Consider the following 22,648-nt stretch of genomic DNA (forward strand, 5'->3'; position numbering starts at 1 on the left):
CATGTATAAGCCAGTACTTGTACAGACAAAGCCAGAGTCCAGTCATAACTTCTTCCGCTACATAAGCTATTGTTTTCAAGCAAAGCTACCAGGAAAGTTCACAGCACATTCTTTGAGAGAGTCTCAGCAATTATTGATCCTGTCAAAATTTATTCCTGCTGTATGTACCTGAGCAAGTTAGTACGTGACTTGTCTGAGCAAAAGTGAGGAGGAAAGCCTGGCGTGTTCTCTGGACAAACCAACTACAAATTCAAGATTTTCAATAATTTATTTTATTTTATTTTTATTTGTTTGTTTGTTTGTTTGTATGCCGCCCCTCTCCGTAGAATGGGGCAGCTCACAACAACAATAAAACAATATACAACAAATCTAATAATTTAAAAGTCACTTAAAAAACCCTAATTAAAAAGAAAAAACATACACACAAGCATAAGGGTGCATAAACTGTATAGGCCCGGGGGAGATGTCTCAATTCCCCCATGCCTGACGGCAGAGGTGGGTTTTAAGGAGTTTACGAAAGGCAAGGAAGGTGGGGGTAATTCTAATCTCCGGGGGGAACTGGTTCCAGAGGGTCGGGGCCGCCACAGAGAAGGCTCTTCCCCTAGGTCCCGTCAAACATTGTTCAGTTGACGGGCCCCGGAGAAGGCCAACTCTGTGGGACCTAACCGGTCGCTGAGATTCGTGCGGCAGAAGGCGGTCCTGGAGATATTGTGGTCCGACGCCATAAAGGGCTTTATAGGTCAGAACCAACACTTTGAATTGTGACCGGAAACTGATCAGTAACCAATGTAGACTGCAGAGTGTTGGTGTAACATGGGCATACCTAGGGAAGCCCATGATTGCTCTCGCAGCTTCATTCTGCACGATCTGAAGTTTCTGAACACTCTTCAAAGGTAGCCCCATGTAGAGAGCAGTTGCTCCTATAAAGAGTTGCTTCTATAAAGAGCAAATAGTGATCCAAAATAAGCATAGCTATTTCAGACATTATGCAAAACTAAGCATCATCCTTCCTTTAAAAAGAAAGAGTTCAATTTTGATATATTTTTTTGTGGTTACTAAGTTTTAAATTTACGCTAATTATATTTTAACTAAATAAATGTTACATTATTCCTAACCCCAACGAAATATTTGTTTAATTTACAGAATTAAACGAGAATTCTGCAGAGTGTTAGAACTGATTACATGATTACCATTATTTGGTGTGGTAATCAAGTGACGTGAATTAATAGCAAAATAAGGATCAATGAAGACAGCAAATTTCACATTAGTATAACTGGCAGTAGTGGGTTGCTATCGGTAAGGTAGAGGAGGGCACACCGGTAGCAGCTGCCATACTCCGTAATTTGCACATGGCCGCTATGGTACCAGTCCAATGGGCGCCACCATCTTTTTTTTGTACATTTTGCTTCCTGCGCATGCACATGCACAACAACTTAAGCTGCGCACACTTCATGCACACGAACGACAACTGAAGCTCTGCAATAGTGTTCTTGAGAAGTGATGAACAGTGTTGTATGCTGTACTTTATATACTTTATTGGCATTTTTATATTCAGTTTATTTTATTAATCAGCATTTTTTTATAATGGAGCTCCAAGTTCTCTAACAGTTGCATAGAAAGAGAAATTAAAAATATCAACTTCCAGTCTTTTTTATAATACTATAGTTCTGAAAAATCAGTATATTCTTAGCCTAATGACTTCCAGTTATGATGAACATCAGCTCCTAACATGGCCATGCTGAGTTGAAAAAGCTGGTCAGAAATCTGCCTGTATTATTATTTATTGATTGATTATTTGTTTGTCAAAGATGTACAAGATAGCAGGTATAGGTATAAACATAAACAAAATAAATACAAATAAATGGGGACAATAGGACAGCAGGACAGGGATGGTAAGCACGTTGGTGCACTTATGCACACCCCTTACAGATCTCTTAGGAATGGGTTGAGGTCAACAGTAGATAGTCTAAGCCTAGGTTAAAGTTTTTGCGGTTTGGGGAAGAAATCACAGCTAATGAATTTCATTGATCACTCTATTGCATTGATCACTCTTGCTGCAGTCAAGTTTGCAAGGCAGCCGTCCCTTTGAAGAAACGCATGTTGGAGGGGTGAGAGTTGTACAGAGTCACGGAGGCGCCAAGCCAGGATTTTATGAAACGCCCGCAGGATGGCCGAGGCGATGGAAATTGGTCTATAGTCGCCCGGGTTATTAGGCTCGTCCGTCTTAGGGAGGAACACCACCCGCGAGCACGACAGGTGCTTGGGTGGGCCACCGGCAGCTAGTAGCAAATTGTAATACACTGCTAGTGATGATTGGTCCCATGTCAGCATATCCTCTGCAGATATTCTATCTAGACCAGGGGCACTGTTTTTCATGCCTTGCAGAGCTGATGTGACTTCCAACGGCCTTATAACCCCTATTAGAGACCCTAAAACCGATGACGTGTCTCTGGGCTTGATGTCATCGCAAGCGCTTGGTGTTTTGAACACTGAGGACCAGTATTCATCCATCCCTGCTGGCATTGGCTTTGGGCCCTTGTAAGCATTCTTCCAGCGCCCGGATAGTACAGTGGAGGCAGCGTCATTGCGGCGGAGCTTATAGAGCTTTTGTATGTTGGCATAGTTTGCTCTCCGGATGGAATTTGAGCTCCATTTCTTATTGGCAGTGGTCTCTCTGGGCATGGAAGGCTTCCATTTATGTGGAAACCAGGCCTTAGCATGATCGTTAAGGCGGGCTCTACACTGCTTTTTACTGCCTCCGTTCTGTAGATCCCGGGCTAACTAGAGCAACTCATCCGCCCCCATTTTGCGTTCTTTAAGGTTGTTTTGACTGGTCGCGGCAGCGAGGAGCTCACGAATCCAGAATTAGGCTGGATCGTGGCCTGGGGCTATGGTGGTACGCTCATTGCTGGCTCGAGGATTAGGTAGCTGTCTCTCTGGGTTGGTCCAATTCGGTGTTGTCGGGTCCCACCTAAGTAGGGGGCACTCCAATCGGTCGGGACTTGTGCCGGTGGTACTGTTTGCGGCATACCCATTAACACGATAATTGTGAGCATTATCCGATTCCTCCAAACGGGCCGGACTCTCCGGTTTTTCCAGGCATGCCTCATTGCTTTCACTATCCCCCTGCTTGCAACTTTCTCTCTCTGTGGACCATTGGATTAATTGCAGTCGCTTTTTGATGGCCTCATGGGAGCGGCCGGGGAAGTGTGGAATGAGTTGCGCTATTACATTCTTTTTCTGGGCTCCAGCTACCCAGTAGTTGTTAGCATGCCTTCTTAAAGCACTATTGTCTTCAGAGGACCAGCGGAGACGTTTTTGGGGCAGGGCTGCCACTCTTAGTGCGGTCACCTCTGCCGGATGCATGTGCTTTCTATGCATCCCCAGGCCTCGTTTGGTTCGGAATTGCTCGCCGCATTGGCACGGGAACATGAGTTGCACCATTCTAACTGGGCTGCTGTCCCTTCGGCAGTCTGAGTCCATCATCCGGAGGGATTAGGACTAATTGAGTTATAATTATCAACCGACTGTAGCCCTCTCCCAGTTGACACCAGGCAGAGCGGTGGCTCAAGTCTTAGCTTGGGAATCGTAAACGATCCCTCCCCAGCGGTCGCCACGTGGAGGCGCTCGAGCTCTGTAACTATACCCTTAAGAGAGTCATAGTTACTCCCGAGGACTTTGCAGCCGACTCCACGACTTGTGCAGGCGATGGCTGCGGCCAGAGAAGCACACCAAAGCCCAGATGGTGGACCTGGTGGTTCTGGAGCGGCTCCTGTCCCTTCTCCCCCCAGAGATGGGGGGCTGGGTGCGGGAGTGTGGAGCAGAGACCAGCTCCCAGGCGGTGGCCCTGGCGGAAGGCCTCCTCCTGAGCCAGGCGGAGGAGCAGAAGGAGCAGTGCTGCCCTATGGTGATCAGAGATCCTGAGGGAAAGAGGAATCCATCAAATCCCCCTGAGGAGCCAATTTCCTGGAGGATCCCTTGGGAAGATCCAAGTCAGGACACCACAGGAGAGAAACAAGGAATGAATCTTTCTGGTTATCGTGACGGAGATCAAACAGCGGTTAAACCTCCAAATCAAGTAAGAAAGGGAAAAGCTATTAGATTTCTCGTCTCCTTTCAGGAAGTGAAGCGGGTGTGCAGAGTGCTCTCTCCTTCTATTTCCCCCCCTTGTTTGGCCGGGATTATTTTTATGTTTTTCCACAAAATGGAGAGCAGAACAGCAGGTTCAAGTTTCTGTCAGCCAGCACAGCTTCCTAGAAGCACTGATCTACTAACCAGAGCATAGAAAACATTTGTCAGACCAATTCTTGAATACAACTCACCTGTATGGAATCCACACTGCATAACAGACATTAATACAATTGAAGGAGTCCAGAATTACTTCACAAGAAGAGTCCTCCACTCCTCCTCACGCAACAAATTACCTTACTCCTCCAGACTTCAATTACTATGTTTAGAAAATTTACAGCTAGGCTGCCTCCGAACTGATTTAACTGTTGTTCATAAAATCATACAACAACAACAACAACACAAGAGCATGCAATAGATACAAACTAAATGTAAATCGCTCCAAACTAGACTGCAGAAAATACGATTTCAGCAATAGAGTGGTCAACGCTTGGAATTCACTACCGGACTCTGTTGTTTCGTCCCCCAATCCCAAAATCTTCAACCATACATGATCTACAATAGACCTCTCCCCTTTTCTAAGGGGTCTGTAAGGGGCGTGCATAAGTGCACCTTTGTGCCTACAGTTCCTGTCCTAATGTCTTTTTTATCTTTTCTATCTCTAATTTATACTTATATTATGCTAAACATACTACAATACAATACTATATCTGTATGATAAAATAAAAATAAAAATAAACATTAAGTTTGTATCTATTGTGTGCTCATGTATTGTTGTGGTTGAAGCTGAAGTAGTCATTGACAGGTAGGACATTTTGGCAGATAATTTTATGAGCTAGGTGAAACTCGAAACATTGGAATATTGTGCAAAAGTTCATTTATTTCAGTAATGCAACTTAAAAGGTAATATATGAGAGATATAATATATGAGAGAGACTCATTACTGTACATGCAAAGCAAGATTAGTTCAAGCCATAAGTTGTGATAATTGTGATGATTATGGTGTACAGCTCATGAAAACCCCAAATCCACAATCTCAGAAAATTTGAATATTACATGCAATCAATAAAATAAGGATCTCTGAAAAGTATAAGCATGCCTATGTACTCAGTATTTGGTTTGGGCTCCTTTTATAGCAAGTACTGCCTCAATGTGACATGGCATTGAGGCTATCAGCCTGTGGCACTTCTGGGATATTATGGAAGACCAAGATGCTTCAATGGCGGCCTCTAGCTCTCCTGCATTGCTTGGTTTCACGTATACAGGGACACCAGTATTGACAGGTGCAGGATTTGATAGAGAAAATTCTATTTTAACCACTTGTTGTCTGTTTGACAGAAACACAGTTATCCAATCAAGTAGGGGCCCAGAGATGCCATAAGATTTTATTTTGAGAAATAGTTTGTCATGTACTACTGAATCAAAGGCTTTACAAAAGTCTATGTAAATTGTGTCTGTTGCTTTACCTTGATTGAGTTGTATAGTTTGTATGTTTTTGCAGTGTTGGAGTTGCAGATTATAGGATAATTTTTTCCTGAAACCAAATTGTGTGTTAGAGAGTGGGTTGTTTAGACCTTTAGTCTAAAAATGGTTTCCATATTAAATTCTACATTAGATTTGTTTTTTTTCAAATACTGTATACAATAATTTTAACTGTTAATGCATAGTCTTACAATTTAATTTTCCATGTTCAACAGTAGTACAGTATACTTTATAGAAATATTTTAGTAAATCTAATAGCAAAAAATGGCAGGTTAAAAGCAAATTCAACATTTAATTTCATTCTGTTATAATTTTCCAAAATTGTCAAATTCTATGATGTTGACAACAAACATCTGTTCTGTTATTTTCAGAATATTGCCATAACAACACACAATTTATTTCCAAAAAGTTTCCTTTTCAAGTTTCCTTGTTTTTACAGCCTTCCTCAGCCTGTTGCCTAACTGAACTTAAATAGGTGAATAAGAGTCTCTTGGTAGCAAAAAAAGCAGCATATAAATTTAATAAATAAAATAATAAGTTATACCTGGGCATTGCGAGACATGGGAGTTACTATATTATGAATAATTGTTTTAATGGAACTCTTCCCAAATATACTAATCAAGTGAGGAATAAAAGCACCTTTGATCAATTGAAACTGTGTGACAGAACTCCTAAGTCAGCCAAAGTGGTCATGAGAAAAACACCAAGAAGTACAGATTGAGGCAATTCTCATCAGTCAATTTGTGGTTAAAATCCTTAGTCAGGCAAGTAGAAGAAAAAGATGGTAATAGCTGGCTTAGGTATCTGCATCAGATTATAGTCTTGAGGAGTTTAATACAGGTAGTCCTTAATTCACAACAGTCTTTGACTTTACGACAGTGACCTTCAGTATCACTGAAAAAAGTGACCTATGATTATTATTCACATTTATAACCATTGCAGCAGCCTCATTGTCATGTGATCAAAATTTAGACACTTGGCAACTAACTCATTTATTAACTTTGCAGTGTCCTGAGATCATGTGATCACCTTTTACGACCTGGCAAGCAGTCAATGGGGAAGCCAGATTCACTTAACAGCTGTGCTACCAACTTAACTGCAGTGATTCACTTAACAACTGTGAGAAGACAGCTCATAAAATTGGGCTAAACTCACTTTACAAATTTCTCGTTTTGTTTATATTTTTTATTTTATACACAAACACAGCACATACAAACATATATAGATAGGAAACCCAGTTCCTAGTTCAGTTATAGCTCTAGACCGGTCTATGGATCTTTCATCTGATTGTCATTTCCATTAAATATATTTAATTCATTTGCACTAGGTTTCTATTCCCCCCCATATATTTCTGGCTTCTATTCTACTCTATATCCCTTTTCAGCTAATTTTCTCCCTTAGCAGCATAAATTTTGGGCTCAATTGTGGTCGTAAACTGAGGACTACTTGTAGTCTGCAGATGTACAAACAAGGTGCCATGTTGTGAAGAATGCATTCCTGGGCAATATCTTTCCAAACTGAATGTGTTATCATTGCCTGGGTACATACACTGCTCAAAAAAAATATAAAGGGATCACATAGACCAGTGTTTCCCAACCTTGGCAACTTGGTGGTATCTGGACTTCAACTCCTGGAATTCCCCAGCCAGAATTCGCTGGCTGAGGAATTCTGGGAGTTGAAGTCCAAATATCTTCAAGTTGTCAAGGTTGGGAAACACTGACGTAGACAATGCAATATAACTCCAAGTAAATCAAACTTCTGTGAAATCAAACTGTCCACTTAGGAAGCAACACTGATTGACAATTTCACATGCTTTTGTGCACATTCAACTTTGTACAGAACAAAGTATTCAATTACATTACATTTCATTCATTCAGATCTAGATGTGTTATTTGAGTGTTCCCTTTATTTTTTTGAGCAGTATATATTGCCTGGATACATATGGTTATGATTTTCTCCTTCAGCTAGGATTGAGTCAGGCAGAAGAAGGCTTACAAGTTCATAAATACTTAACTTTAATTTCAAAAGGGGTGGTAATGGAACCAATTGCCAAGAGAATGGTGGTTCCAAATCTCATGCTATATTTACTTGTGAAGAAAAGGAAAATCCCACTTCCAAAACAAGCAGATTAATGTTGAGGGAAGAACATTAAATTAAGTTTAGTAAATTTAATACCAGCTACACTTTACCCTTGCTATAAATCAACTTCATTTTGTAGTGTCCTTTCTCCTTCCCAAACGGCATCCAGACTGCCACTTTAATGTACTTTCTTTCAGTCTGCAAAGCAAATCAAGTCTGTCCAAGAGCCAATCTCAATTCTGCCTCCAGAGGCAAGTGATTAGTAATCTACATGTAGTTCCCCTTCTTCCCAGTGCTGCTATTTCCCAATTGCTGAGTAGGAAAAATGTGCATCACCTCTATTTTATGGATAATGATGGGATGGGATTAAAATGATGGCCTTACTGTAGGTTTCTTAAGAACACTACTTTGCACTCATTCATGTCCCTGTCCACTAAATGGGTTATTTGTAATATGTGATCCATGGAGTTGGGATGATGGCATTTGCAAAATAAAACATTAGTTACCTGGATCAGCTGCTGCAGAGGAGGGGGTAGCAGATAGACATTTACAATGGATGATTAATAGACTATAACAGTGATGGCGAGTCCTTTTTTCCTCAGGTGCCAAAAGAGCGTGCACACAGGCTATCACACATGCACAAGTGCCCACACCCATAATTCAATGCCTGGGGAGGGCGAAAACAGCTTCCCTCACCATCACCACCACCCCCGGAGGCCCTCTGGAGGCCAGAAACAGCCTGTTTCCCAACTTCTAGTGGGCCCAGTAGGCTCGTGTTCCACCCTCCCCATGCTCCAAAGGATTCCCTGGAGCTGGGCAAGAGTAAAAGCGCCCTCCCGCATCTCCCCGAAGGCTCTCTGGAAGCCAAAAATGCCCTCCTAGAGCCTCTGTGAGCCAAACATCAGCTGGCTGGCACACACATGTACGTTGGAGCTGAGCTAGGGTGATGGCTTGCGTGCCAGTCGATATGCCATAGGTTCACCTTCACTGGACTTTAACATTCTCTATATTATCCCTTCCCAGAATCCCAATGTGACGTGCCTTCACATAGTCTGGAAATTTGAGAAGGAAGAACACGATTGAAGTCTTCTGTAATAACCTTTCTAGTTTTTGCAGGCTTGTATGTGAGTCACACTCAGGGCAACACTAGCAGAATAAAGTGCTTTTTCAACTTTAGGCACCTCTGTCTTGGCAACAGTAAATATACAATTGGGTTACCGACTGTGGATTTTATTACTTATTAAGAGATATCTTGATTTCTTGCAGTACAATTTCATAAATCTAGTCTGACATTAATTTTACTAGGCATAATAGAATTTTCCTTTCGTGGTGCAGACTAAATTAGATTTTCACCATCAGGTTTTTCTGGGAATTCTAATAGTGTTCTTGAATAAAACAATTTGGAAACTTAACACATTTGTCTTATTACTTTGGAAACTTAGCAGATATAATAGTGCATTGATTGACATATTTGATCACCTAACTCTTGGGGTTTATCTTAAACTGGTCAATCAGCTGCTCCACTGAAGGTTTGTAAGCAGGGCGAAGAGATAACTTAAGCCTGACTCCTTGTCTAGCATCTTGCCATGGGGGAAAATAGTAGTATTGAGATTCTATTATGAAACCAATTGTATACAAGTTACACAGACTGTTTGCATTATAAACTGAATATGTTGTACTCCATGCTGATTAATAACAGAAGGAAATATTTATCTTTCTTTTTGTCAGACAGCAGAATTGGAATTATTATTCATCATAATAAAATCAGAGAAAGCATACCAAGCATGACTTCTGGAATTCTTTCCAATTTTTTAAACACAGCTTTACTCTTGATCAAATTAGAATAGGGAGGAGATTGTAAACCTTGAAGCAAGGTTACAATTCACTGCCCAATTCTCTCATACAGGATGGAGAGGTTTTATTTTATTTTTTTAAAATCTGTGGTCCCAGTTGGATCAGTTCATTATCAAGATCTTTCTTGATAATGAATGTTTAGTATGATTGTTGAATGAATTGTAGTGATAGTTTTTAATTAGAAATTTTAAGACTGTTTTCATGTACTATTAATTGGATTGTTATTACTGGGTTTTTTTCTGTTTTTTGTACATGTTGTGAGCCGCCCCAGTCCTCGGTGAGGAACAACATACAAATCCAATTAAATCTTAAATCTTCTTTTGCCAGCTTTTCTCTTTACGTACAATCTAGTTTAATTTTGCTCTACCCTGATGGTCCTGACTTTCCTTGTGTGGTTTCTCTATAACCTGCTGGAAAGCATAATAAAAGCTATGTTTAATTCTTTGCTGTGTTGGTGAAAACAATCGTATTTACAGCTGTTGAGAAGAGGAAATTGGGATTTGATTTTGTTTATTTGTTTAGTTAGTCCAATACACAATAATACACAATGAAGGTTATAGAGGATATAGTATTTATTTATTTTTATTTATTTATTTATTTTGTCCAATACACAATGAGGGTTTTAGTGGGTATACACATAGTAAAATACATGATGAAGGTTATAGAGGAGATACTCATAGTAAAATATATCTAAGAAATAATAGAAAAGAAGGTATAGTAATAGAACATATTAATGAAAGAATAGAAGGAGAGATATAGGAATAGAAGAAAGGTATAGGAGATATAGGAGAGCAATAGGACAGGGGACAGAAGGCACTCTAGTGCACTTGTACTCGCCCCTTAGAATAGTATAGTATAGAAGATACAGGAGATATAGGAGAGACTATAGGACAGGGGATGAAAGGCACTCTAGTGCGCTTATGTACGTCCCTTACTGACCTCTTAGGAATCTGGAGAGGCCACCAGGTCGGTGTCTGGCATTCTGTTAAAACTCCTAAAAGTTTACTCAGCACACACCTAATGCTCCATTAACTCTTACGCAATACATACTGAACGCTTTCATGTAACTACTATAAAAGAGCGGGGAAATGGCATGGCTTGTCTACATTTTCTATCTCTACGGCCAGCCGCTTAACTCCATACAGGCGGAGTGAGCAACTCTACTTTTTATCTCTGAGGTAAAGAGCCATGTCCCCCCCCCCCCCGGGAATCGTGGAGGATGTGTTAAACTCCGTGACGAAAGTGCTAATATAAGGGCGGAGACTGAGCGGGAGCCCCATTGTGCTTAATAATCGCAATAGCTCTTCCTGTTTTTCTATCTGACTGGGAGATGCCGGAACGAGACGACAATCAAGCTCCAGACTCGGTAAAAAAAAGAGAAAAATACTGTACATACCTTTCCAGATAGAGAGTCTGCATTGGATCGACGCGATTCAATGTTCTGGGTGTCCGGTCCGATAAAATTGATTTCGAACACATCGTTACAAAAAAAAAAAGAATATTTAAACCATCTAGCTAGGACATTAGCCCCAAATTAAGCTTTTAAAATCACCGGTGGCTTCAAGGATTGGTTCGCTCCGTATTTAATTCTGCGGTTGAGAAGAAGGGATTCTTGAGGGATATTTGGGATGTGGTGTGCTCGGTAGTAGTAGCATTAAAGATAGCATAATTTTGGTTGATTGGACGCTGGTTTTCACAAAGCAAATCTATCTGGTCGCTAGAATTGTAAACGAATTGGTTGCTGCTAGTTTAGTCGTTCTTGTATAGTACGTATTCTGGAGTAAGAGACGTGCTAGTTCATATGCTTTTACAGTATTCGCATATGTTAGTCTGAGTTCAAGGGAAACACGGTGTTGTCCATCTCTAGGCTCGGAGTTGACTGTGCAATCCCAGTCTAGAAGTACAGACTCGCACAATGGGGACACAGGACGTCCATTGTTGTAGCAACTGTTATTCTATTATGCGGCTCACAGTTTTCCGTTTTTGACAATGCCTCAAAGGCTTCATAAGACAGGGCTCCACAGCTGCTGCAGTTTCTAGATCAGTGGTTCTCAACCCTTTCTCATGCCACAACTCCTTAATATAGCTTCTCATGTTGTGGTGACCCCCAACCATAAGCTTAGCACCAATTCTCCCAACTGAGCTTTAAGTTGATTGGCAGGAAGGTCAGAGGGACACCCCCACTGTAAACGCCTGATTGTTAAAAAATGTTCCAAGGTGCCAGAATAGAAGCTTTACTTTCTTAGCCCTTCTTCGAGAAGAGCGGCATAGAAATCTAATAAATAAATAAATAATAAATTAAAAAATTCTAACACCATGGGAAATTTGTCTTTTCATATGGTCTTAGGCAACCCCTGTGAAAAGGTCGTTTGACCCCCAAAGGGGTTCCGACCCCCAGGTTGAGAATCACTGTTCTAGATCCTTCATCTGGTATCACAGTGGGACAGGCTTTAACAAATTAATAGAGTTCGACCTTGTAGGTCTTCTAATCCAACCCCCAGCCCAAGCAGGAGACCCAACATCCATGATGTTGAACCTATGGCACACATGCCACAGGTGATATGCAGAATCCTCTCTGTGGGCATGCCAGTAGTCACCCCAGCCCAGCTTCACCATGCATATGTGCGCATCTCCTGCCGGCCAGCTGGTTTTCAGGTCTCTACTGTGCATGCGCAGGGTGTGGGGTACATACAGGGGACACAAGCATGCCCAGGGGGTGCACATGTGCAGGGGTGCATGTATCGGGGATGCTGTCATTGTATTTGTGCACCCATGTCCTCACTGCGTCCTGAATGCATGCTGTTTGCTTCGGCATGCCTTTTGCACCAGCAAAGACTGTGCAGGACGTTTGCACCAACCTGGGTGAATGGGTGCAATCCATTCGTGCCTGCAAAGAGGCGGTAGCAGCAGGCCAGTGTCTCGGGACAGAGTCATGCCCAGCTGCAAAGGTCGGAAGTAGCTGCCTGCCGTGTTTTGGCTTCCAGATTGATGCAGGAGGGTTTAGAGGTGCAAAACGGAGCATGGCCATGTCACGTGAGCCCCCCCAAGCCCCATTTTGGGCCTGTAAAGCCTCCTGCATCAACCTGGAAATCAAAAAGGGGCACAGGGGGTCACAGACGTGATGGAAGAGTATGTCTGTGAAATATCTCCAGTTGTTTTGATTATTCCTTTGTATATAGGGAAAGGGGTAATCACAACTTTGTAGAGTTTTAGCTTTGTGGAGAAACGGACGTGTTGGCTGAGCACTCTAGTACGCAGCTGCCCCTGTGCCTGGCTAGCCTTGCTGATCCTGTAGTCAATTCCTTTGTTCAAATACCCATTGTTTGCGATGATGATTCCCACATATTTGAAGTTGTTTACATTTATCAGGTGGGCTGTTGTTAATAGTGACCTTTCATTTTACAAGTTTGGTATTTAGTACTTGTTTAGGCCGATATCAGCCGTAAGCTTATCAGCATCTGATAATTTATTCAGTGACAACTGTAGATTGCGGTCTTTCTGCACGAGAGCACACAGTCATCTGCAAAGAAGGTTTCTTGAAAAACTCTGGAGGCTCTCACCAGCAAAGGTCAAAAAGAGAGCCATTCAATCAGGATTGTGGCTAGCACCATAATCCTGTTTCATAAAGAACATGCCCTGTCATTCTGTCTTGTAATAATGAGACACTATTCCATGGAAATTCCATTTCCATAATGTCTCAGGATAATCCAGGAAGCCTCCCTGTCTACAGTGCAAATGCCTTTGTCGGCCTATAAAGACAGAGCAAAGGGGCTTGCTCTGCTTGATATACTTCTGCTGGACTTGCCTCACTATAGATAGCATGTCTGCCGTATTCCATTCTGGATGAAAGTCACACTCTGCGCCTGGGACTTTCCTTTCTGAGACAGTGGCAAGTCTGGTCAGGAGAATGCCAGCAAAGATCCTGCCATCGATGGATAGCAGAGTTGATATGGATAGTGAGACATCTCCGAAATTCCTGCAGTCTGATTTGCTTCCCTTATTTTAAAGTGAGCTACAGAGGTAGTGTCAGGGAAGTCATAAAGCATCTCTTTTGTGAACCAGAAGTCTTCCAACGTGTCTTGGAATGCCTGCGAGGTATTTGGGTTTAGGACTTGGTAGCTCCTATCTTGTTGCCTTATTTGACCTCTTCTGCAAGATTGCTTTCCTGATCTCTTCAGTAAAGAAAGACGGGCCTAGGGCATCTAAGACTGGCAGCTAAGGAAACTGATGTGTTACATCATGATAAACTGTGGACAGTCTGTTGCGTTAATTGGAATAAGTGTTTAGTCCAGTGGTTTTTCAGTTATTCCTAGTCATTGATCAGACTTGATCCATCAGATTAGGAGTAGACAAAGTTGGCTCTTGTGTGATCTGTGAACTTCAACTCCCTGAATTCCTGAGCTAGCACAGTTGACTCAGGGATTCTGGGAGTTGATTGAAGTCCACAAGTCTTCCATCAGATGATAGCAAGATGGAGCATTCTGATTTAGAAGTGAAGAACTGTGGTGACATGTATGTCTGCATAGACAAATGTGAAAATGTTCCAACTGGACCAAATCCCAGGTGATTGGTCTCTGGATCCAATCTTTCCAGAAATACTCATTGGAATGGGAATTATACTCACTAGTGCAGTAATACCAAGACGTTGTTTTGAGAGAAAACAAACATCACCTACTGTATTTTTCAGAGTATAAGATGCACCGGGATATAAGACGCACCTTAGTTTTTGGAGAGGAAAATAGGGGGAAAATAATCTGCCTTCCAGGTATTCATCTGGCTCAGGGGTAGGCAAAGTTGGCTCTTCTATGACATGTGGACTTCAACTCCCAGAATTCCTGAGCTATCACGATTGGCTCAGGAATTCTGGGAGTTGAAGTCCATAAGTCATAGAACAGCCAACTTTGCCTACCCCTGATCTGGCTAGTCCTTATTTTGGTCAGCTTCAGCATGTTAGTTTGCTAGTTTTGAGCACACGTGCTTGCTTTTTATCCCCTGGTTGGAAGGGGAAGATCACTTCACTTGGTAGCACCTTGTTATGACTGAAAGAAAGGCAGAAGATTGCTTGCTGGCAAAGCAGGGAAGATGGCTTCACTGGCCTTAGGGCTGAAAAAAGTCTTCTAAAGCCCAGAAGTCCAGCTGATTGTCAAAACAGAGCAGCAATGAAAGAAGCAGGCAGATGGAAGATCGCTTAGCTAGCAAAGAAGATCATGTTAGCACTTCCTTGGGGTAAAAAAAAGCTTAGTAAAAGATACATTCGGAGTATATAACGCACCCAAATTTTCAGTCTCTTAGGGGGGAAATGGGTGTGTCTTATACTCCAAAAAATATGGTAAGTTTGTATGTATTATGTTGTAAGCCACAGCAGCACTGTAGTGATGCCACACTACTGTATGAAGTGTCTGCAATTTGGACAGAAGGCTGCCTAGGCTTTCGGATGAGTTGAAGTAAAGGGATTTAAACTTGTAAGCAAACTTGTTAATTGTAACCTTAAGGTTTTTATTAATATTGCTTGTTTCCTGATTATTTGACCCCTATGACAATCATTACATGTTGTACCTCATGATTCTTGACAAATGTATATTTTCTTTTATGTACACTGAGAGCATATGCACTGAAGACAAACTCCTTCTGTGTCCAATCACACTTCGCCAATAAAGAATTCTATTCTGTTATATTCTATTCCACTCTATTCTATTCAGAACAGTGCTTCTCAAACTTGACAACTTTAAGGTTTGTGGACTTCAATTCCTATCCCCATAGCTGGGTGGGGAATTCTGTGGGTTAAAATCCACACATCTTAACAGTTGCCAAGTTTGAGAAATATGGATTTAGAAGCATTTCCTTGTAGAGAACATTATATGCAATCAAGTCTGAGATAAGACCAGCATTTCAGTACAAATTTTCCTAATGGCAAATCTATAAAGCTTTCATAGCTTTTCTTGGGATTTTAGAATCCCCAGCTCTACAATATATTGGGATTTTGGCCACAAAGGGATGAGGCAAAAAAGAATGGTTGGCTAATTGAAAGGAAAATTTCTTCAGATGGCTTCAATCGCTTGAAGTTGATTTAAATAACAGAGACTCAAAATTATGGAATCGTCATGCTTGAATCTGCCTCAAGCAAAAGCTGCAACTTTATGTAAAAATAAACTCCGATCTGTTTTAATATGTGGAACAGAAAACCAGATTTGCTTTGCCGTTCATCAGTATGATCCCAAGTTTCAAGGAATCTTTTTTGCTGACACAGCTCTCCATGCTTGTGTGTTGCAATAAAGATGAAAAAAAAAAATCCTTGTGTTTAAAAGTTGTATACTCATCAGTTAGTTCCTTCCACTCAGCAAATTTGCAGTGGGACGTCCATCTGTCCATTTTAGGAAATGTGCAAGAAGCAGCAGTATAAGGTGCATGTCTGTTTCTTGATGCATTCTTAGCCTTGAATGGACAGAGAAGTTCACAAATGGGCATCCTCCTCGATCCACAGCTCACATTAGAGAACCATCTTTCAGCTGTGGCGAGGGGGGCGTTTGCCCAGGTTCGCCTGGTGCACCAGTTGCGGCCCTATCTGGACCGGGACTCACTGCTCACAGTCACTCATGCCCTCATCACCTCGAGGTTCGACTACTGTAACGCTCTCTACATGGGGCTACCTTTGAAGAGTGTTCGGAAACTTCAGATCGTGCAGAATGCAGCTGCGAGAGCGGTCATGGGCTTACCTAGGTATGCCCATGTTTCACCATCACTCCGCAGTCTGCATTGGCTGCCGATCAACTTCCGGTCACAATTCAAAGTGTTGGTTATGACCTTTAAAGCCCTTCATGGCACTGGACCAGGATATCTCCGAGACCGCCTTCTGCCGCACGAATCCCAGCGACCGATTAGGTCCCACAGAGTGGGCCTTCTCCGGGTCCCGTCAACTAAACAATGTCGGTTGGCGGGCCCCAGGGGAAGAGCCTTCTCTGTGGCGGCCCCGACTCTCTGGAACCAACTCCCCCCAGAGATTAGAACTGCCCCTACTCTCCCTGCCTTCCGTAAACTCCTTAAAACCCACCTTTGTCGTCAGGCATGGGGGAACTGAAACATCTCCCCCGGGCATGTACAATTTATGCATGGTATGTTTGTGTGTGTGTTTGTTAGAAAAATGGGGTTCTTTTTTAAATATTTTAAATTATATTTGGATTTGTCACGAATTGTTGTGTCTTGTTGTGAGCCGCCCCGAGTCTGTGGAGACGGGCAGCATACAAATCTAAATAATTAATTAATTAATTAATTAATTAATTAATTAATTAATTGTTGTGTGCTGTTCCTTACCCTGAAGGACCAACAGTTTGATATGTCTGATTTAGGAAGTTATAAATATAATTTTGTAGGAAAAAGAGAGAGCTCCTCTATAAATTCAAACTGCATTTACTCAGTGTTGAACCAAGCAGTAATTTTTCTTAGATTTACTAGATTTTCCTGGTGAACATTCAGAAGATCTATAGTAGTTGGCAGCAAAAAGATATAGAAAAGTTCAACTCTACTTGCTAACTAGATTTCTCTACCCTAGATCTAGTAAATCCTATTCATCCTTTTTGTATAAACATGCATATAGTTTCTCCAGTTTAAAAAAATGCTCAATAAAGTCAGGGTAACTTTCGCCGAGACTGAGTCAACACCAGTTTTCATAGTTACTTTTAGATTGCTATGACTTGCTTTTCCCTCTTAACTTGATCAATTGATTTATGTATTGTTGTTTTTTATTCCAGTTAAAATATGCTGTGTCCTTCCTGTTCTGGAATGCAAATGTTCATTTATAGCCTGCCACTTCTCTTGTAAGAAAACTGTTTATATTTCAACTCTTTTAATAGTAAGTATAATGTTTTCTCATTAAAAAGCATTAGAGTTGATTTTCCATTGCTTGAACTTCAGTATGGAGACACATTTGTCTCCCTGAATGCTTAAAGTAAAGAGAATTCACGTAACAATGCATTTCTATATTTTTTTAAATCATTACCCTGTTAGTCTTCACAATGTAATCAGTGGCTTGTACAATATCAATAATAAATATTCATATCTGGGTAGTCCTCAACTTACGACCACAATTGAGCCCAACATTTCTGTTGTTAAGTGAGACATTTAGATCCATTTTATAACCTTTCTATCCACAGCTGTTAAATGAATCACTGTAGTTGATATATTAGTAACCCAGTTGTTAAATGAATCTGGGCCATTGACTTTAATAATAATAATAATTTATTAGATTTGTATGCCGCCCCTCTCCGAAGATTCTGACTTTGCTTGTCAGGAGGGATCACACAACCCTGGGACACAGCAACGGTCATAAATAGGAACCAAGCATCTGAATTTTGATCACATGATCATGGGGATGCTGCAAAGGTCATAACTGTGAAAAATAGTCATAAGTCACATTTCTCAGTGCCATTATAACTTTGAACAAAACACTAACTGAACTGTTGTAAGTCAAGGACTAATTGTACACAGCCAACAGCACTGGAGGTTTACAATGATATTTCTCTGTGATGTATATCTGCAGCTGGTATACAAGATTCTTTGCCATTTTGAAACCAGCAACAGATTCTGTACAATCAAATAATGTTGAGTGGTTTTGAGAATTAACTCCCCACACACACACACAGAGCCACCAATCTTCCATTGTGATTGAAAACAGAATGAAGCTGGTTTGGGGTTTTTTTTAGAAATGCAGAAATTCTGGCCAAACCTATGTGTGGTCTTTTCCGGATTTCCAGAAGTTTTTGCCTCACTGAATCCTTGCAATTTCTAAATTTCACTTAGACCACTGAGGAACCACTTAGGTTTGCTATAAACCAGTGTTTTTCAAACCTGGCAATTCTAAAATTCTTCAATTTGCAGCATATTGACTGGGAGCCTAGGTCCATACATCTTAAAGTTGCCAGGATTCAAAAACACTATTGTAAACCCAGTCAGGCTCTATTTTAACCTTGGAGTAAAAAAAGTAATAGTATTGCCTCTTTGGTCTATTCAAGTTGGCAACAGATTTGGACCTTGTGCTAAATTATAAAAGGGGTTAGCTTGCTTTCATTTTAATATGTGCTGTGAATCCAGCCATTATGGCTTAATGTGTTGTACAAACTCATCCAATGTTTTATTTAATGTACATTTATGAATCCAACTATCTTAGTCTTTTTTTTTAAAAAAAGTTCTGTCTCATTTCTGAGTATACAATTAAACAGCCCTTTTTAAATTAAAGTTACACATAAATGTGTGTTTTCAGGGAAGATTTAATTCCCCAATTGTATTTACTTGTCTGAGGAAACTTTACAGAAATGGAAAGATACTCCCTTCTAACAATACATCCATTTTATTTTTAAGGTTATAGGAACATAGTAAGTGCAAAACATTCTTCTCTAATGGAGGAAGATGCTAAGCCCCTTCTAATTCCTGTGGGAGGTGATGAAAATGATCTTGGAGCCCTTAATATTCAGTTCAATTCAGAAGATCTGAAAAGCAAAAGGTGAAAAGAAATGTTTAATAGATTTCAATAGTAATGTGGATAGTTGGGCATGGGGATTTAGCATTATTCATGTTTTTTTTAATCTGATTACTGTATATAATATTGTCATTTTAATGTTGTATTTATTTCATTTTATGCTCCATTATATCTTAATTTAAGTGTATAGTGATACTGTTGGAAGAAATGTCCATCTAGGTTCAGTTCCAAGTGGGAAGAAAGACACTGGAAACATGGAGATTGCTTGGAAAGGTGGTTTAATGGTGGTTGGATCACGTGGCTTGAGATTCAAAAAAAGGGCAGAGATGTTAAAATGCCTGGGTTTATACTCTCTGTTGAGTTTTGAATTTGAGCTTGTGTTCTGATTGGTTGTCAGACTCCCATGAGGCCATGCAGGGGTAACTTTGTAGGTTGTCTTTTGAGTACCAGGCTTGGTTGACTCTTGCAGGGTGATGATGCAATGAAAGGATTTTGGGCAATTTCTACTATGGCTCTGCCTGAAGGAGGTAGATCTTTTTTTTGTAGAATAGACGGGCCCAGGCTTTCATATCCCATTGACAAAGGTGGGGAGGGGCTGAGTTTTTAGGGGAAATATTTTTCCCTTTTAATATTTCCTAAAATATCTTATTTTCCCAGGAAAGGGGTGGGTGCTAACTTCCCACAATACCTTATACAGTATAGGGTAGCAACTATCTGTGAAACCTGGGTATCTGCTGAATGTAAAATACAATCCAACCATTAATCATTGCTTCCAACGTTTAAGCAGTAAATGTCTTACTTCACACAAACAAACCACACTTAAGTTCTGCATTATTTGTCTTCTAATGGCTAATTTTCTAGGGTTACATTGCCAAACCATATTTTAACCATATTTAGTTTTATTTATTTTATTTATTAGATTTATATGCCGCCCCTCTCCGTAGACATAGTATTATGAGTAGTACAGTGGAACCTCGACATACGAGCAGCTCTACTTACGAGCTACTCGAGATAAGAGCTGGGAGGGGAGCGACATTTTTGTTCGCCTCCCGAGCTCACATTCGGGATACGAGCGCCAAGGAGCTGTCTCGGCTTCAGGAGACAGCTCCTTGGCGCTCGTATCCCGCGTGTTTTAAAAGGTTGCAGCCGGCCTGGGGTGCTGGGGGGGGTGCTGGCAAGCCCCCCAGGCCGGCTGCCACGTTTTAAAACACGCGCGCCACTTCGCAGCTGTCTCCTGAAGCCGGAACGCTAACTTCCGCGTTCGCTTTTAGGAGACAGCTGCAAAGCGGCGCGCGTGTTTTAAAACGTCAGAGCCGGCCTGGGGGGCTCGGGGGGAAGCCCCCGAGCCCCCCCGGCTGGCTGCCACGTTTTAAAACACGCGCGCCACTTCGCAGCTGTCTCCTGAAGCCGGAACGCTAACTTCCGCGTTCGGTTTTAGGAGACAGCTGCAAAGCGGCGCGCGTGTTTTAAAACGTCAGAGCCGGCCTGGGGGGCTCGGGGGGAAGCCCCCGAGCCCCCCAGGCTGGCTGCCACGTTTTAAAACACGCGCGCCACTTCGCAGCTGTCTCCTGAAGCCGGAACGCTAACTTCCGCGTTCGGTTTCAGAAGACAGCTGCAAAGCGGCGCGCGTGTTTTAAAACGTCAGAGCCGGCCTGGGTGGCTCGGGGGGAAGCCCCCGAGCCCCCCAGGCCGGCTGCCACGTTTTAAAACACGCGCGCCGCTTCGCAGCTGTCTCTGAACGCTAACTTCCGCGTTCGGCGGCAGCGGTTTTTTTTTGTTGTTGCACGGATTAATTGACTTTACATTGTTTCCTATGGGAAACAATGTTTCGTCATACGAGCGTTCTGACTTACGAGCCTCCTTCCGGAACCAATTAGTCTCGTAAGTCGGGGTTCTACTGTATATGAGTAGTATTACATAGTATTATGCATACTCAGTGAGTGACTGGGCTCTCTGTTCAACCTGAGCTAGGATTTTAAAAACAATTTGTTAAATAAATCCCATTTAGTATGTTTGTAAGACAGACTGTGAACTCCAATTGAAATTAAATGCAATCTGAGCTTTCTGTCTCACTGATACAGCAAATAGCCACTATCTTCAACTCATTTAACTTAGATACTACCCCCTCTACACTCTAAAATATAACATGAATTACATGAATCTAAGAAATAGCTAGAGTTCAATCAATATGGTAAACTTAACATTTTGATTGGAGAATACAGTAATGTGCAAGAAGGGAGTACGATGTGGCTTTTTGCTGTTGTAACAATTTCCTGGTATATTGTTGCACTGCCAGCATTCTTCAGAAGAACAGCCTAGTTTGAGAAAAGGGATTCTACTTTAAATAGCTATATTTAAATATAGTTCTGTGGAACTGTTCTAGAATAAGAATGACTGCCTGGGACATGACTTATTGCTAGGATGTGTGTCCCCTTAAATTGTAAATAGTCATCTCCTGGTTATGTTGATAATTGTTTGAGGATGTCCAGCTGCTCTGTATTTTTATATTAGGTATTTTATTTCTGCTCCCTAGAGTCACGTATGTGAGTTGGGGAGCTATATAATGAAAAATGAATGAAAAAAAAAATACTGTGACACTTGAATTGGGAAATCAGGGAAAAGTAGAAACTTGATTTTTAAAAAAAATCTTAGTGCCTACACTTAAGTATCTGAGATATCAAGAACTGAACTATATTTTAGTTCATTATTGTAGTAAAACGTCATCATTAGAGTATCTGATTTCATGATTTTATGTCATTGTTAAAAATTTATGCAATTTTATTATATTTTGAAAAATTATTAGGACCAACAATTTTCTTCTTTCTTAGGATTATGTGCCATCAAGCCATTTTTGACTCCTAGCAATAACGTAGATTGTTGTTCTACTTGGCGATTTATCCTTAGCTTGTACTTTCAGGTCTTTTAATGGTGCATCCATTACCACTGTAATTTAAGTCTTTCCATTTGCTGCTGGGACATCAGATAATGTGTCTGAAGCAGTATAATTTGAGGCTTATCCTTTGATGAGTCTTGAATGAGAATATTGAGTTGATATATTCAATAATAGTGGTTTAAGGTTTCATATTAATCAATAAGGTCCTAATCGCCTTAGACCAAGGCTGTCAAACTTATGTTGTCACAGCAGCGTTACATGACGTATCGGGCAATTTTCCCCCTTTGCTAAACTGGGTGTAGGTATGACCAGTGTTCATCCAGCCTATGGGCTGGGAGTTTGACAACTCTGCCTTAGACCACTTGCCCTATAGGGAGTGTTTTAATGCATAAAAACTCATTATATGACAAATGACAACACAAGGGGCTAAAACCTTTACATTTATACGTCATGACTTAAGTTTGTTTGTTTTAATTCTTTCTTAATATCTGTGGTTTATGTTCCTCCACAAGCATCCCAGCGACCAATTAGGTCCCACAGAGTTGGCCTTCTCCGGGTCCCGTCGACAAAACAATGTCGTCTGGCAGGGCCTAGGGGAAGAGCCTTCTCTGTGGCGGCCCCAACCCTCTGGAACCAACTCCCTCCGGAGATCAGAACTGCCCCCACCCTCCTTGCCTTTCACAAACTCCTAAAAACCCATCTCTGCCGTCAGGCATGGGGAAATTGATTCCCCCGGGCAGTTT

At 41.3% G+C, this 22,648-nt stretch overlaps 1 protein-coding gene across 3 annotated transcripts in view; it reads left to right on the forward strand.

Moving 5' to 3' along the window:
• Positions 1–10,797: 10,797 nt before the first annotated feature.
• SLC38A9 (solute carrier family 38 member 9) overlaps positions 10,798–22,648 on the forward strand; it is a 57,855-nt gene continuing 46,004 nt past the window's right edge. The window contains exons 1-3 of one of the 3 annotated variants that reach the window (XM_070743338.1): positions 10,798–10,909; positions 17,289–17,393; positions 18,910–19,036. In XM_070743338.1, coding sequence (XP_070599439.1) covers positions 18,933–19,036 — 104 coding nt within the window. In that variant the 5' untranslated portion in view covers positions 10,798–10,909; positions 17,289–17,393; positions 18,910–18,932. Of the gene's footprint in view, positions 10,910–17,288; positions 17,394–18,894; positions 19,037–22,648 lie in introns of all 3 variants that reach the window. The other 2 variants (XM_070743337.1, XM_070743339.1) reach the window with 2 other exon arrangements.

Source organism: Erythrolamprus reginae, chromosome 2 (genome assembly GCF_031021105.1).
Source record: "Erythrolamprus reginae isolate rEryReg1 chromosome 2, rEryReg1.hap1, whole genome shotgun sequence".
NCBI lineage: Eukaryota > Metazoa > Chordata > Lepidosauria > Squamata > Dipsadidae > Erythrolamprus > Erythrolamprus reginae.